Below are 16,808 nucleotides of genomic sequence, written 5' to 3'. Positions count from 1 at the left end.
GTACTCATTTCCCCCTAAATGTCGATTTTTGTCGATTTGAAGATTTAGCTTCGAGTATTGTTTCCCAAGATTTTGTTCCACAACAGGGGTCTATTAATGCGATAGTATCTTCTTCTTCACGTGCCATATCAGACTTATCCGACGTTGGCGATCATCATTGCGAAGGCTTCTCGATCTTCTGCCATCTGGAATAATTGTCCTGCATTTGATGTCCGAGTCCATCCACGAATGTTTTTTTTTTTTAAGAAACCTGTTTTCTTCCTACACCTCTACAGCCTTCTATTTTGCCTTCAAGAATCAGTTGTAGTATTCTATGTTGCTTTTCCCTGACTATATGTCCGAGATTAGATATTTTCCGGTGTGTCTTTAGCAATTCTCAGTGTAACAGTCTTTAGCAATTCTCTATCTTTGTTGACCCTCCTTAGTACTTCCTCATTAGTTTTTATTACTGTCCAAGGTATCTTCAACATCCGTATATAAATCCAGCGATAGTCTCTACACACATCAATGTACCAGCCTGGTTGACTGATTTTGTTTTACAATGGATCAATGTCCTTCACACTGGGCGACAACGGAAGATCCATCGAAGATTAGTGGCCGGATCGAAATCCAATTCATTCAATGCAGCATTATGGGTACTTTAAAAAACAGTGCGTTGTCCGTTGACAAAAATAACGTTTAAAAGATGCTTAATTAGTTAATCTTCTGTAGGTTCCATGTTATAATTGCGAATTCACAAAAACGATTAGTTAAATATTATTGAAAAAGAAGTAGATCGTAAAAATATCGCGTACTAAAAAGATCTACAAACCAAAACCTTTAATATAATTAAAGTGCATTGGATAGCCGCAAAATAACTGCAAACTATATAAGGTATGCATAAATATAAAGTATTGAAATACTATTGCCGGCTAAAAAATACCCAAAAAATCTACAAACAGTGCCGAGTTGAATTTAAAACTGAAAAAAGCTTATCCCCCTATGATTGCTGGTGGTAACAGTTAAAAGTACACGATAGGAATTGTTCCATCTAAGCGTGGCTTTCGGATACGCGCCTGTTGTCGAGCGCTCTTCTCGTCTTCACTGTTCTGTCCTGCTCACTTGCTATTATAGGCTTTTTCGGTCCTTGCCGAGCTTCATCGCGATTTTCTTAATCTCTTTTCGTGTTCGGAATTATCTGTAAGGAGATCCGGTTTTATAATTCCTGATGACTGAGGCGGCATTGTTACTCTTCCTCGTTAGCTTTCACTCTGTCGTGCTTACCTTACAAAATTAGCCTTATCCGAGCATGAAGGCTACTCACGGCTCTCGAAGAAGTCAATATACGTGGATAATTTGGTTACATTTGGTTTACATAAGTACAGTTTAAGAATGACTCTTTTCCAGTTTAATACATAAATTATACAAATCTACAACGACTATTTTGTTATTATATTATTAATAGTCCTTATAAACTGTCAGAGTTTTACAGCTAAAAATTTAGATCGATTTTAAATAATGCATAAAAAACTTATCTACATTTTAGAGTAATCTACTTTTACTTATTTCAGAAGGTTTCAATAATTCTACTCCAAGTCGAGGTCAAGAATGGCACTCCACTTCGAGACCTTTAAGTTCTCCAGATTCCAAAAACGTGTCCCATCGAATAAGAGATTTGTTCGTTCGAAAGAAGCGTAATTCACAGATGTAATAAAAGTATAGTTTATTTTTGTAATGCAGAACCTTGTCCAAACTGTACATATATAATACATATATTTCTCTAATGGCTAACCATTGTTGACCAAATCATAAACCTTTTCATGTTTTGATGTAATAAACAAGAAAATAGAGAACAAAGTACATTTTGTAAATTTAAATAAACTTTATATGTACAATAAAGTTAAAAAATATGGTAAGGAACTAATAAAATACACCAAAAACCAAGGAACATAATTTCTTACTCCCATTGGTGTGATTTATTATATTAATAATTTGTATGTTTAATTTCTAACTTTCTAAAAAAAGAAACGTACTTTTGGTCGTTGCACAATTTATTGTCCAATACATCAACCTTTTTATTTATTCATATTATCAATATTTAATTCTTGGGAGATTTTAGGTCCTCTAAAAGCGATAGCTATGTTTCTTACTTACGTTATGCTGCAAATTAAATAATTTCTATTTCTTTAGTTATATTACGTTCTTCATCGTGTTTAAGAAAGCTCCCAGGTCGATCAAATTTAAACATAACTAAGTTGGTTAGTTAGTAATTTGTTAGTTTATTTTTAGTAAGATTTTTACCATAAAGATATATTCATAAATATTTATTATTAAGTTATGCGGTTGTGCTTTATATACGTACTTTGTTCTTTATATTTTTGTTTAAATAATGTTTATTTTATGTTTTATATTTTACGATTATACATAATTCTTTTATTGTATTGAAATAAAGTTTTACCTATCTTTTTTTATACTTCTTTATTCTTGATATATGTGAAAATGTGTAATTTATGCCATCTAGAAATACCAATTCCATAATATTAAACCTTTCAGTGCGCCCGTCTCTCCACGTTTATCGTACACCAGTACGACCGTTTTTGTGGCAATCATACCTGTATTATGGATGATTTTGCTGGAGTGATGTAATGTTGAAGTATTATTGCAATAAATTATAACTAGCGGACCAACTCGACATCGAGTTTTTTAAATGAAATTTTTATTTTGCGAGAAAAATTAAGAGATCAATACAAACAATATAAGCAGGAATATACATAACATTCATCAATAATAATGCAAGTAAAGAAAAAGTGATTATGGAAGTCGACCTCAAAACCGGAATGCAATTTTTAGTTCATCAAATGTCGACATGGATATCATTTAGCAGTTAATTTTGCATGCTGATCACGAATCCGGTGTCAGATTTGCTCTATCTTGACGTTTTATGGTCACTTTCGGTGAACAAAACTGCTTAAAACAAATTTCGCACTTATGAGGTTTTTCTTGTGTGTGTGTGTTCTCAAATGTTTTTTCAAGTAAGATTTTTGTGAAAACTGCTTAAAACAAATTTCACATTTGAAAGCTTTTTTATTGGTTACCGTTCTCATATTATGTTTGTTCAAATTATCTTTAAAGAAAACCTGCTAACACGCATTTCACATTTTATTGTTTTTACTTCAGCAGGTCTACTCATAACTTGTTCTTTACTACATAAACACCCAGGTAATGCTGTCATAATTTCCAATGTATTTTCATTTTGGAGAAGTCCTAAAATAAAAATCAAAATATAAAAATTGGTATTTTACTGTAAGAAAAGATTTAATGTACAAACTATAAAACAGAAACTATCCATTTGAAAACATTTGACACAATTAAATTTTATCATAACTAAAAGATTTTTGAATATGAAAGATAATGATGCAGGCAGCAATTTAGCAGGCAGGCCAAATTTTATTTGTGAGATTTGCTAGTGGGCCGCACAAGTTTTTTTAAATAAGATATAACAAATATGATAATAAAACATATTAAGTAGATTAGAGTTACATACAAAAAATAATAATAATATAAATAAACAAAATATAGTAAATTTTAGTAAAACATCTGATTTTATTTATCAGAACTAAATACATCAATGTTGATATCAATTGATGTTGTGGCTACCGGCAAACAGTTTTCCAAATGAACAACATTCATTCGTGTTCTTATTCGAAATTTATTATGCTTTATTCGGCTAAAAAGTTGTTCATACCTGTAGGTCAGAATAAGGTTAGATATTTAGTTTTAATGCAGGGCTTCTTCCATCCGCTTATATGTATTTCGACCTTATTAAGTCTCATCAAAGCAACTGGAGAAGCTCTGGATTGAAAATAAATTTATTCCATCATAAAAGAATAATTATATATAGGATGTTACAACGCTATCTAATAACAAATAGTAGAAATCCGAAGATTTCTTACTTGGCGAAACTAAAATTCAGATATTTGTCTACTGCACTTTCTACAATATACACAGAAAGACGTTTGAGATTTAATTTCAATGCAGGACTCATGCCATCCGCTTATAAGTATTTCGACCTGTAGGTATTTCCCAATAGAGAAATCATCGACAAACCATGTTTTTAGAATGCAGAATATCTGTCCTTGTCCAAATATGTTTTATAAAACTCTTTCTTCAAACCAACCAATTGGATTCAATTTCTTCTTTACCTGGGTATCACAGCACATTTCACAATGTTCCATTTGTAATATTTCTGGCAATTAATTAACGTCTACGGCGAATGGTGTTGCAAATACAGTAAAAAGCACGCGATGCATTTTAAAGCCTTGAAATTGCTTTTCAGATTACAAGTTCAAGTCGGACATTAACGAGGCCTATTTATCCGACGCCATTTGTGTGAAGTCCGCCTGTAGTAATAATGTAGGAAAGTGAGTGAAGATTTTTGTCCTTAACTATTGGTTAAGTTTCATTTGAAAGTTCGCTGTTTTAATGACCACCTTCATGACAATCCATTTTGACGGACTTTGGTCATAAATTCTGATGAATAATGCAATGAAAATTTAGAATCAAAGTATTACCAATTTTGCAGGCCTCATTTTCAACCAATTTTACTAAACCTTATCGGGCTCAACAATGTCGGAATTTTAAAAATCGTGAGCAGATAGGTGACGCGTAGTTTAAAATCAGCTTAACGTTGTCATTGTTAAAACAAATATATCATATAAGTCGGACAATTTTCAATTAACGGTGACTCATCTACAAATTTAACTGAGAGCTAACGGCAACAATTCTAAATATCAGGAGTAAAATCTTACCGGGGTCGTTTTTATTGTGTATGCTTCGCCAATGTAAAAAGTTAAATATAAGATAATTCCATAAAAATTTGCCCCCGTAACAATATAAACTGCGCATACCGGTGCATGTTTCGAGCGTATAGTTGGACCAGTTCAGTTAAATACTTTAAAACATCGGTAAACTTATCAACATTTCGCTGGGCGATATATTTACGTCATTGGAAAAAATAGGAATGAGAAAAATATTTTATTCGTTTCATATTCTTATATGTTTCATATTCTTATATGTGTTCTGTTTCTTGTGCATGTGAATTTGTTTTATATTTTTATTAAATAGCATTTATTAATATTTACTTATTATTTATTAATTTTAAAATAGTTTTTGAGGTAAGTAAACAACAAATAAATAGCAGAATATTATGATTGACGTTTATTCTTTTTATAGCATTAAGATGGATGCCGTAGCGGGTCCAAGTAATGTACAAAGCGGAAGTTTGGACGGACGGAAGTCGGTAGAAGAAAAACAGATTGTCTGTAGAGTATACGAAAATTTAAAAAATACACTTCGTACAGTAGAAGCTGTAGCTCAATGTTCATTTTTAACGGGAGTATCCGTGTCGACAATAGAACGCATTTTACGTGAAAAAAAGGTGACTGGGATTGTGCAAGCTCCAAAAGTACACTGTCGTGGTAGAAAAAAAATTAAATTGGACGAGTACCAGAAAAATTTTATACGCTCTTCTATTCACTCTTTCTTTTTTGAGAATAAAGCGCCAACCCTCGAATCCATTAGGACAAAGGTAATGGAGAATGGTCTGATTCCAAAAATGAGCAAAGAAACGTTAAGGATAATAATAAAAGAAGATTTAAAATTTATATATGCCAAACGATCCCGTAAATCTGTCTTAATAGAAAGAGAAGATATAGTCGATCTGCCCACAAAAAGATTTATTATCTGGACGAAACGTGGGTAAATGCTGGTTACACAGTATCTAAGGTCAGGCAAGATACTACTATAACGAGTTATCGTCAAGCATTTGTGGATGGTTTATCAACAGGGTTACGAGGACCAACGGGGTAAAGGGCAACGACTGATTGTCACCCATATTGGTAGTGAGAGTGTCTTTTTAGACGATAGTGCACTAATTTTTTTATCTAAGAAAACGGGGGATTATCATGAAGACATGGACACCCAACGTTTTGAAAAATGGTTTGAATCCCTATAACGCTTCTTATCACAGCCGATTCGTAAAACATTTGCCAACTATGGCCACCAGAAAAGCAGATATGCAGAGTTGGTTAGGACAAAAAGGAATTCCATTTTCCGAGGACATGGTTAAGGCTAAGCTTATAAGTGTAATAAGACAGCATGGTGACAGATATCGCCAGCATGTTGTAGATACAATGGCTCGTGCTAAAGGCATCACTATTTTGAAACTTCCTCCTTACCATTGCGAGTTAACAAGATATAATTAATCTGGGCTCAAATAAAGGGTTACATAGCTCGTGAAAACGTGACATATAAAATTTCTGATGTCCAACATGTGTTAGAACTAGCAATGGAACGGATACGGAAAGAAGATTAAGCTAATGCCGTAGATCATGTGATCAGGGAAGAAGAGAAAATGTGGAAATAGGACGGGATCATAGACACTGTTTCCGACAAAATAATAATAAACTTAAGTGCGACTGGAGATTCCTCATCGGACGAGTTGCTGGATTCCGAAGCTTCATAAGCATGGTAATTATTTCTTTGCTTTGTAGTTACCCTTCTATATAAATGGAATATAATAATTATTTTGCAAAGTTTTCGGTTTTTTGAAGTATTGTATTACGCACCCTATAACAATAAAATTTTACTTTATTTTGTTAGATAACTAAGATAAAGTTAAAGCGACCTACAAAGACCGCTTTGCCATTTAATGCTGATAACTTTATTACTAACGTATTAACGCAGATAACAAAACTTACGTGGAAGTTCGCTGGACATACCATAAGACAGAAAGACGACAGATGGAATAAGATGATTATACACTGGAGACCATATACTTACAAACGGAAAAGAGGAAGGCCACAAATGCGATGGTCAGATGACTTGAAGAAACACGCAGGCCCGAATTTTATACAAACTGCCTACAATAGAGAGACGTGGAAGAAGGAAGAGGAGGCCTATGTCCAAAATTTTACAGCAAGGGCTGTATAGATAGATAGAACTTTATTACTAGTCGACCAAGTAAGCGAAGATACCTTTTACATCTTTATGTATAACATTTTACTGCTCTGTTGTGTCAGTCGGCCCTGCTTAACAAGTTATCGATTTATTTTATTGAAATAGGACCTACGGAATATAATATATCGTATTCATACAGTGAATTTATTATTTATTTATTTTTATTTGAATGATTTATGTTTAATTTTTGTGACGTATAATGTAGGTTTACCAACTAAACAAAGTTATGCATTTGCAAGAACATATTGTTATTAGAAAAATAAGGTTTCATCCACATATATCATTGAAAAATGATTTATGTTATCTAAATTACCGTTATGGACAAAGAAATATGTGCTGCAGCCGCGATATTTGTGAATATCATATTACCATTGTTTAAATAGGACTAATTAGACAATCCTTATGGAACAAACGTTTGACTTTTATTCTGCCGTCATATGGCGGCCTCTAATAATAAATTTAAAAAACTATTAACAGAAACTTAATTCTCAGCAGGATTCTATACGAGTATATTTTTACCAGTCTGGTAACTAATGCAAACCCGTACACGGGTGCCAGATTGTGAAGAAAATATAAGACTTTAATAAAATGCTTATTGTTATTATCGTTGTATGCGTTTTGTGAAAGATAACTTGACTATTTCGAGCGAATATTTCAAATTGTTTTTTTACTTTGAGACTTGATAAATCTAAACCGGTTAGTAATCTATTTAAATGAAGCAGTTAAATGCTGCCTTTTTTTTAATTTTTATTAGTTTACCAGATATTTAATTTGGTTATATGATTTGTTAGAAAAGGATTAAATATTTAATTGAAATAGACTCGACTGCTATCGTCTTAGAACACTCATGCGGAGGTTTATTTTTTAGTCAAGACTTGAGTTTTATCATTGTTTAAAAAAATTTTTTTTTAAACAATGGTTTTATGTATGTTTTGAGAAAATTAAATTTTCAATCTTTTAATATTTAAAATGACGTTTGAAAATATAGTAAATTTATGGGTATGGTTTTTTGATAATGGTTTTGAAACAAATAAACAGATCGATATGCCACAACAAGAGGCACCACATATTTAGGGACAAATTAATCTATGTGTTGGGATAAAAGGAATAATAATTAACAAAACTTTAATAAATAGTACCCTTTATTTTATTTATTTATGTATTTTATAATATACACACCATGTTTGTATTTCTGTCTACATAAATGAAAATGTTTTGTTCAATCAACTCGCACGATCTGACTGTTTATGCAAAAATTAAATTCGCGTTATTTTAATAGTTAGATAATACTTATCAAAATTCCAATATCTACACCATAGACAATATTAACAAAATAATAATTCAAGGTAAAAAAACAAAACAAAATTGTTTACATTAAAACATTTACATTGTTTAAAGTGTGATAATTATGAAATCTTTTTTTCTTGACCAATGGTGATAACGGCATATCTAAAAAGCTCATTAACAAAATCGTCAAGTTCAGAATTATCACTGTGCGAAACAGTATTGGCACTGGTTGATGGTTGTTTTTCTAATGAATACGTATGAAAAACGCGTGGTGTCGTTAACGAACCTTCCTCTTCTACCTCACTATATTTTTTTGGTATAGCAGTACTGGGTAAATATTTTGCATTGCGTCAAAATGCTTACTGCATAGATTTTTTTTTTAAATCGGGTAGCTCCAGACTTTCCAATGCAGCATTACCTACAACAATATTAATATTAACACAACTGAAAAAAAGCAACTTTCTGCACAATAAATTAAATTAAATTATATATATATATATATATATATATATATATATATATATATATATATATATATATATATATATATATATTATATAAGAGTAAGAAAAAAAATTTTTAGATAAGAAAAAAAAGAAATTAATTACTATTTAAATGGGAATAAGCCACAATTAAAGGTTAAAATACGTTTATTGACGTTTTAATTTCCACTTCGGAAATTGTTCTCAAACATGTTTGTTTTTTAGAACGATTTCCGAAGTGGAAATTGAAACGTCAATAAACGTATTTTAACTTTTAATTGTGGCTTATTCCCATTTAAATAGTAATTAATTTAAAATGTCACAAGAAAATAGCTTCAGAACAATATTAGGAAAAAAAAAGATCCCATATCACTACCAAAAACAAATTTTTGATAGTCCTATGGAATCTAGTCATGGATGATGTTATCAGTGATTGTATCAACAATTACACTTTTTTCATTCCTTTTATTAAAAGATATGTAGATGATTTAGTTTTGGCACTTCTTAAACACAAAATTAATGAAATAGTCAACATTTTCAACAATCATAATGAACATATACAATTTACAGTTGAGGAAGAGGTAGATGATTCTCTAGTTCCTTAGAGAAGGTTTCAAGTCCAGTGCTTTATAAAGGTTGGTGAATTGTTTGCAGTCGGTAAGTTTGGTATGGTTGATTCGTAGTCTTCTAATAGTCGATGCTTCTCTTCTAGTTATGAACTCTAGGGAGAGATGACCAATAAAAGATTGAAGTTTATGAAAAGTTGTTTTGCTCTTTTGCTATAAGTTTTGTCAAGTATCCTCTACTGACTTTTTAAAAAAGAATTTCGAGATTCGTTAGCTAGTTGAATTGGGGTGACTTCAGTCACCCCATGGTTGGTAGCTTATTTGGCAAAATTATCTGCTGTTTTATTACCAGTAGTTCCGGTGTGAGAAGGCAGCCATATGAGAGAGACTTACATCGTAAGCAAAGAGATTTTGGTATATGTCATGAATGTTTTGAACTAATAGGTGGTCAGTGAAAATTGTATTGACTAAATGGATATATGAAAGTTAATCTGAACAAATGGGCAATATGTCTGTTTTGATGGGAGATGCATTTAAAAGCCAACAGAATACTATATAGTTCACCTGTGCAAACGTTGCATATTACGGGTAACCGAGATGATCTTACAAGTTCATGTTTAGTGGTTACTGCGCAACCAATACCAGTGGTTGTTTTAGAAGCATCTGTATAGAGAATTAAATTCTAAAAATGCTTTCTTTATAAGAAGGTTAGAAGATTCAAGTTTGTTAAAAATGGTGAGTGAGGTATATATTGAAGGGAGATCTTTAGCCCAGAGGGGAAGTAAAGTTAGAGGAAATGAACTAGTCTGAAAAAGGTCAATATTTTTAAGTAGTGGACAAATTAATTGAGGTATAGGTTTTATGATAAGGTGTTGGTTATTGTTAATGGAAGAAAACGCCATTGTGGCAATTAGGGAATGAACGGGATTAAATGGATTTGCGGATGTTGATGCAGCATACGAAAGTAGAAGTGATTATCGTCTTAGGGTAGGAGAAAGTTCATTAGATTCACGGTATACACTCTCAATAGGACTAAAGCGAAAAGCGCTCAGACCTAGAAGTAGTTTTATCGGCTCCCCATTAAAGATGACTGAGGGTATTAAAAATGTTCAACCTTTTAAAACAATTGATTTTAAGTTCAGAGACTGGATTCTTTCAATTTAATCTGGAGTCAAACATAAAACCGAGAATTTTACATTAATTAACAACAGAAAGTAGAGAATTGTTAAATAAAATTTTGGTTAAGGGAGTGAAAATTCTTCTGGAAAATTTTACTAATTTGATTTTGTTCTCAGTAAGTGATAATCCTAGTTCGTTAGATCTATCTTGAAGTAGATTTACTACACTTTGTATAAGTTTATTTGAGGTTGGGACCTCACCAGGGTTGAGTTACCAGTGGATATGATAACATTTGCCATGTTATTATATCCACTGGTAGCTTTAACATCCTAATATATAAGACTAAATAATGTAAACTAAATTGTAACGTATAACTTTTAACGGGTTTTTACCCAGATATTTAGCGGCTCAAAACATGTTCACCTAGACACTGATGATGGAATATAGATTCCGAAAACCTTTTGTCTTCATCACATAGCCCATTTGGGTTTTTTAATTTATATACCTTTTATAATGGATTTTAACAAAAATTTTTTTTTGTAATGATTTTTCTTTTATATTAGTATAGATTAGGGCAAGATCTTTCATTAACGATTATCAGCTGTATGTCAGTGGTAAATTTACTGGCTTCAATTTTCGAGAAATTTTTCAAGATAATTCTAGAAAATCCTAATTTTTGTGTTTTTATAGGATTTGAGTGCAGCTTTTAGTCCGAAATAGTTTATAGAAGAGTTCGGATAATTGGTATCTTGTGAAACTAAGGATGAATAAGGAAAGGGTGAAGGAAGAAAAGAGTATATATGGTTAGGTCCAGATTTGTTCCAAAACTTTTATTTTATCAAGTATAACCTTTTGATTAAAAAAGGGATTGGATATTTTAAGGTTATTTTTTATTAACTTTTTTTTTCAAACTAGACTTGGGCTAGTATCTGAAGTACATAAAGTTTTCTTACTTAATTAAATATCGTGTCTAAATTTGGCAAAAGATGAAGTAAAAATATACATAGAGTAGGAAACTCATGATATATGCCTATTGATCATCTGATGTTCCGTATTTCTTAGGGACTGTTCGATTAGTGAATGCGGGATGGAAGGAGATACATTTGAAATAAGGATTCTTTTGGTCGCAGAAAGAAGCCTGCAGATAAAGATGACGGTGAAATTAATTATGACGTTCGGTGTATTAGTTGATCAACGATGTCGGTAGAAGTGAGGAAAATGTAGATTCGATTATTCGAAATGCGAGATTTAAAAGTAATATTTTTTGGATAAACTATTTTATCAATTTCTTTAATATATCCAAATAAAACAGTATTCAAAATGGAGTGCATGACAATAACTTGTCCCCTTTTAGAAAACGTACGGGAAGGAGGGCTAGAGACTGCGGCAACGACATATGACTTTGGGTTGAAACTGGAGTTGTTTTGTGTAAATGTAAATATTTAATTGCTGTTCATGTTCATGTTCATGATGTGTAGTTCTGGTTACCCAGACCGTAACACAATACCTAAACGTGAGTACCTAAAGGACCCTCTCCCAAACTGGAAAGAAAGAAACAAAGGATCTCACCTATTTCTTGGGATTTTCACTGGTTTTCTTTAATTAAACCAATAAAGCCACAATTAAATTCGACTATTGAAATATAAAACCAAATTTGATACTCGTTTTCTTATCACATTGTGATTAAAGAACTTCGCTTCGTATTGTTAACTCGTCGATGAATTAATTTATCTGTTTAACACTGTATAAATCTTTAAAATCCATTAGGAACTTTAAAAAGGGTGTTTAACCTTTGATGTTTTTTGAATCGATTATTTGAAGCTTTATTTATAAACTTCAACATTTTATTAAACTTATTATTAAAAAACGGTTTGCAAAAGTGCTTTTTAGCTTCTAAACATTTATACTACTTTTAATATTTTTCATGTCATACGGCTGTACGTAGGCTCAATGAAAAGCTGGCGTAAAAGCACAATTAAAAAAAACAGAACTTTCTATAACCACTAACAAGAAACAAGCTGAGATATTGCAGCGGACAGATCTCCCTTGCATTTTTCTGTGGCGATATTTTACGAGTACCATTATTTTAATGTTTCAAAACTAATTTACTTCTTCACTGTGTATGCTATTGATAAATCAAATTATAAAAATTAGATATTCTTTTACAATGTTCAATTTTCAGCTCTTGATGTTAATAAACAATGAAAATATTTGCAATTTCTTAAACAAGAAAAAAAATGCTATTTGATTTCCTCTGGGCCATAAAAAGGTTTTGGTTTTTTTTAATGTTTTTTTTATTAGCTTTATATTGAGCCTACATACAAGTGTATGACATAAAAAAGTCAAAGTTATTAAAAATTTTTATATGCTAAAAATTTGTTACTCTTCAAACTGATTTTTAAAAACAAATTTATTATATTCTTGATGTTTTTTTTTAATAATTTAAAACGAAGCCATAAAAAATCGATTGCTATTTACAAAATATCCCTAGAGTGACTGTTTGGACAGGTACAGTTGTTTAAATAATCGGTCTCCTGGATAAATAAATTGAATAACTCATAAATTGTATGGTCGTTCTGTATGACATTTAGCACACTTTAAAAACTCATTAACTGCCATAATTTTAAATAGTTGTATTACATATCGTTATGCAAAAAGAAAGTTATTAACATTTATAAATGATACTTTAAAAATAAGGGTTTTTAAATTATCTCGGTCAATTCTTTATGTATTTTAATTATAAAAATATCAATATTAGAGAACATTTTATGATCTATAACTTTTATTTTAACGTTTTATGCGCATAAACTTTTTTCACTTTTTACGATTGTTTAAAAAAAAGCAAAGCAAAATTAGCTAAATTCTTCACATAATTGTCATCAGCTACCCCTCAAATACCTTTTAGAGACTTTAAATATCTGTTTAAGATTTTTTCAGCTTTTTTTAGAGTTGTAGATCATAAAAAGTTCTAAAGAAACTATTAATCGAAATAGTTGCAAAAAACCTTATTTTTGCAGTTATTTATAAATTAAAATAACTCTTTTTTGTGCAAAAACATATAACAAAGCTCCTTGAAATTATGGAAATTAATAAGTTATTACAGTGCGCTAAATATCAATCAGAGCAAATAGTTTATAGGTTATTTAATCTGTTTATAAACATTTATATCTTTGATATCGTTTATGGCACAAACTTATATAGAGGCTAATGAAAAACTGATGAAAAACACACTTTCTAAAAAAAAAGAATCTTCTATGACCATTACGAGCCAAGAGAGCATTTTATATTTAAAACCAAAGCATTTTATTCTTAAACTCATACTTCCATTGTCTATTAACAGTAAGAGCTGAAAATTGAAGGGACTCTAAATGAAGATCTGAATTGTGCGATCCAGCTTACAGATGGCATATGCGGTAAAGAAGTAAAAATTTATAACCCGTTAAAATGATGGTATTCGTAAAATACCTCTTCGGAAAAGTAGAATGGAGAACCATCTGAGCTCCGTTTTTTTTTAGATTTGAACTTTTTTAAAATAAATCGCGCTTGTAAAATTTGCAATATCTTGGCTTCTGTGGCATGTAAAACATAATTTTTTTTTTAACTGGGGTAGCTCAACAAAAAGTTGTTTAAATAATCGCTTTCCATGATAAACAAATCGTCACTATTTTTATTAGTTACATTACGTACCATTATGCAAAAACAAAGTTATTAAAATTTATAAATTTCTGCAAAATCAAGGGTTTTTTGCAACTATTTTGGTGAATTCTTTATATATTTTAATTTAGAAACTCACAAAAGGAAGAACTTTTTGAGATCTACAATTTTTATTTTAACTATTTTTCTCTAAACTGGATAAAAAACGTTTGTCTTCACAGATTTATTATTAACTAACCCTCGTATATCTTTTAGAACCTTCAAATATCTTTATAAGATTTTTACGTGTAATCAATGATTTTTTTAAAGATAGACTGGTGTATAAATTAGTTCTCCGATAAAGATGAACTTATTTCTACTTTTCAATACAATAACTAAAAATAGGTAGTTAAAGAAATACATATTTAAATATCTAATACTTTGTTTATGTTTATTAAATTGATATTTATTCACTAATTTGTTTTTCCGAAGTTTATTATATCATAATTATAATACCAACGAAAACGTAAAATTCAAATGATGAATGAAAAAAAAAATAAACATTTTTTTAAGTTAATTACGTAACGGAAACGGTGTAAAATAAAAGAATATAAAAAAAGTTTCTATTTACTTACCCGAGTGTAATATTCATGTTTGACAAGCCGAAAGATTTTTGTCGGAAATCTGAACATTCTTAAACCATGAATTTTGTATGGTGATAAACCACATTGTAATAACAACAAATATTTCCAGCCATCTGTAAAAAACCATTTGTTTATTATGGAAGTAACATTATTTTAATTTAAAATCACTTTTTTCAAATATTATCGAATGTATGTATTATCCGCTAAAATTTATTTCTAAATACCTAATTTGTTCATTTCTCATACAAATGTTTTTTGTTTTAAACACATAGAATTAAAATGTTTTACTTACCTCCGACCAAATTTTTGTAATACACTTCCAAATAAAATAAAATATTTAAATTCTTTAAACTTATTTAGATATAGGAACATTTAGAAGCCACAGTACGTTTATGTACAATTTTAGTTGACACGATATTTACTAGTTGATAGTAATAACTCTATTTAAAACAAAACCTTAACTGATTCATGGTCTGTTTTTTGTAAAATTTTTATTTGTAAGCAAACCTGTTGCTACTATGTCAGTGAAATATTGCAACGCTGGTGAATTTAATTCAGGGGATCAAACATGGACGTTTAGTTTAATCTTTAACTTTTTCACATAGCACCATCTAGTATAACGTATATCAAACAAACAATGGTATATTAAAATCTATTGAGACAGAAAGAGTGGTGACATCTAGTGACTGTCTCAATTAGAATCAAACAAATTTATACATTGCGTTGGCTAACTAGTTCTATTTAAACAATGGTATTACCATCAAATTCATATTTGTCATTATATATAGTATTTTTCATATAAAAATGAGTGCACGTCATTCAAGATTTACGACGTCAGAACCCCACAGCGTTGCCAAAACATCAGAATAGTTAGTAAGTGAGGAATTTTTAAAATGTCAACTATTTGTCAAACTATTATATAACAGTAAATACACTTAGTTTTAAGACTACTGCAACACACTAAATAAGAAAACATTTTAATACAAAATTATATATTCTAAATTTTAAACTTACCTATATTTAGAACATTAATAATAAAAAGGTCCCGCCATTATTTCTTGTTCAAAATAATCTATCTTATATGAAAGCTTATCAGCTCTCTACAGATTATTTAGTTGTTTTGGCATAGCACAATCACAATAATAATTAGTTTTTAAAGCTATTAATCTAAATTTAATGTATTTATAAATACAATTTATTAATATATAATATATTATGATCAAATTGTGTAAGAAATCACAACATAAACAAAATTCTTACTCTAAAAAAGCAGCAACACTTTAAACAATTTTGCCACACGCTGAACTGTCAAAAAATTTGAAGTATTCCCATATCAGTTGCGTACAATTGTCTAATATATTTAATTAAAATTATTATTTTGTGGAATATTAGACTTACGAGTTATTTCATAAAATTTATATTATTAATAATAACAAATGTTTTTGGTCTACTGGTATCTCCCCACCTTCTGGTAAAGGTAGTAGATTAATAATTTCTCACATTGGCAGTGAAAAAGGATTTGTTAAGCATGGTTTGTTGGAATTTCAGTCCGAAAGCACAAAAGACTATCACGAGGAGATGACAGCTGATGTTTTCGAAGAGTATTTTGAGCAGATGATTGAACACATACCACCAAATTCAATTATAGTATTAGATAATGCACCTTATCATTCACGACTAGTAGAACGACTTCCAACGACTGCGTGAAAGAAACAGGATATTCTTGACTGGCTGCGGAATAAATATCTGCCTTACGAAGATGGAATGGTAAAAGCAGAACTTTTAAAAATTGCAGGGCAACACAAATCTAAGTTCAAGAAATACGTAGTTGACAAAATGGCGGAGGCGAAACATCACAGTTCTTAGACTTCCACCCTACCACTGCAAAATAAATCCAATTGAACTCATTTGGACACAAATGAAAAGTTATGTGGCTAGAAAAAATACGTCATATAAAATACAAGCTGTACGTGAATTGCTATACGAGTCTTTACAATATATTACAGAACAAAACTGGAAAGATGCAGTAAGACATGTAATAGAAGAACAAAAAATGTGGGATCTTGATAACATAATTGATG

General features: G+C 30.5%; 1 protein-coding gene across 6 annotated transcripts in view; it reads left to right on the top strand.

Annotated features, from left to right (window-relative positions):
- Positions 1-2,442, top strand: part of kst (spectrin beta chain, non-erythrocytic 5 kst) — a 267,491-nt gene extending 265,049 nt beyond the window's left edge. For 4 of the 6 annotated variants that reach the window (XM_072534881.1, XM_072534884.1, XM_072534879.1 and 1 more), the window contains one exon: positions 1,551-2,442. In XM_072534881.1, coding sequence (XP_072390982.1) covers positions 1,551-1,690 — 140 coding nt within the window. In that variant the 3' untranslated portion in view covers positions 1,691-2,442. The remainder of the gene's footprint in view (positions 1-1,550) is intronic. The other 2 variants (XM_072534885.1, XM_072534880.1) reach the window with 1 other exon arrangement.
- Positions 2,443-16,808: the final 14,366 nt, after the last annotated feature.

The sequence above is a fragment of the Diabrotica undecimpunctata genome, chromosome 6 (genome assembly GCF_040954645.1).
Source record: "Diabrotica undecimpunctata isolate CICGRU chromosome 6, icDiaUnde3, whole genome shotgun sequence".
Lineage (NCBI taxonomy): Eukaryota > Metazoa > Arthropoda > Insecta > Coleoptera > Chrysomelidae > Diabrotica > Diabrotica undecimpunctata.
The sequence above is the reverse complement of the archived record's forward strand: the minus strand, read 5'-3'. Positions and strand labels throughout refer to the sequence as shown.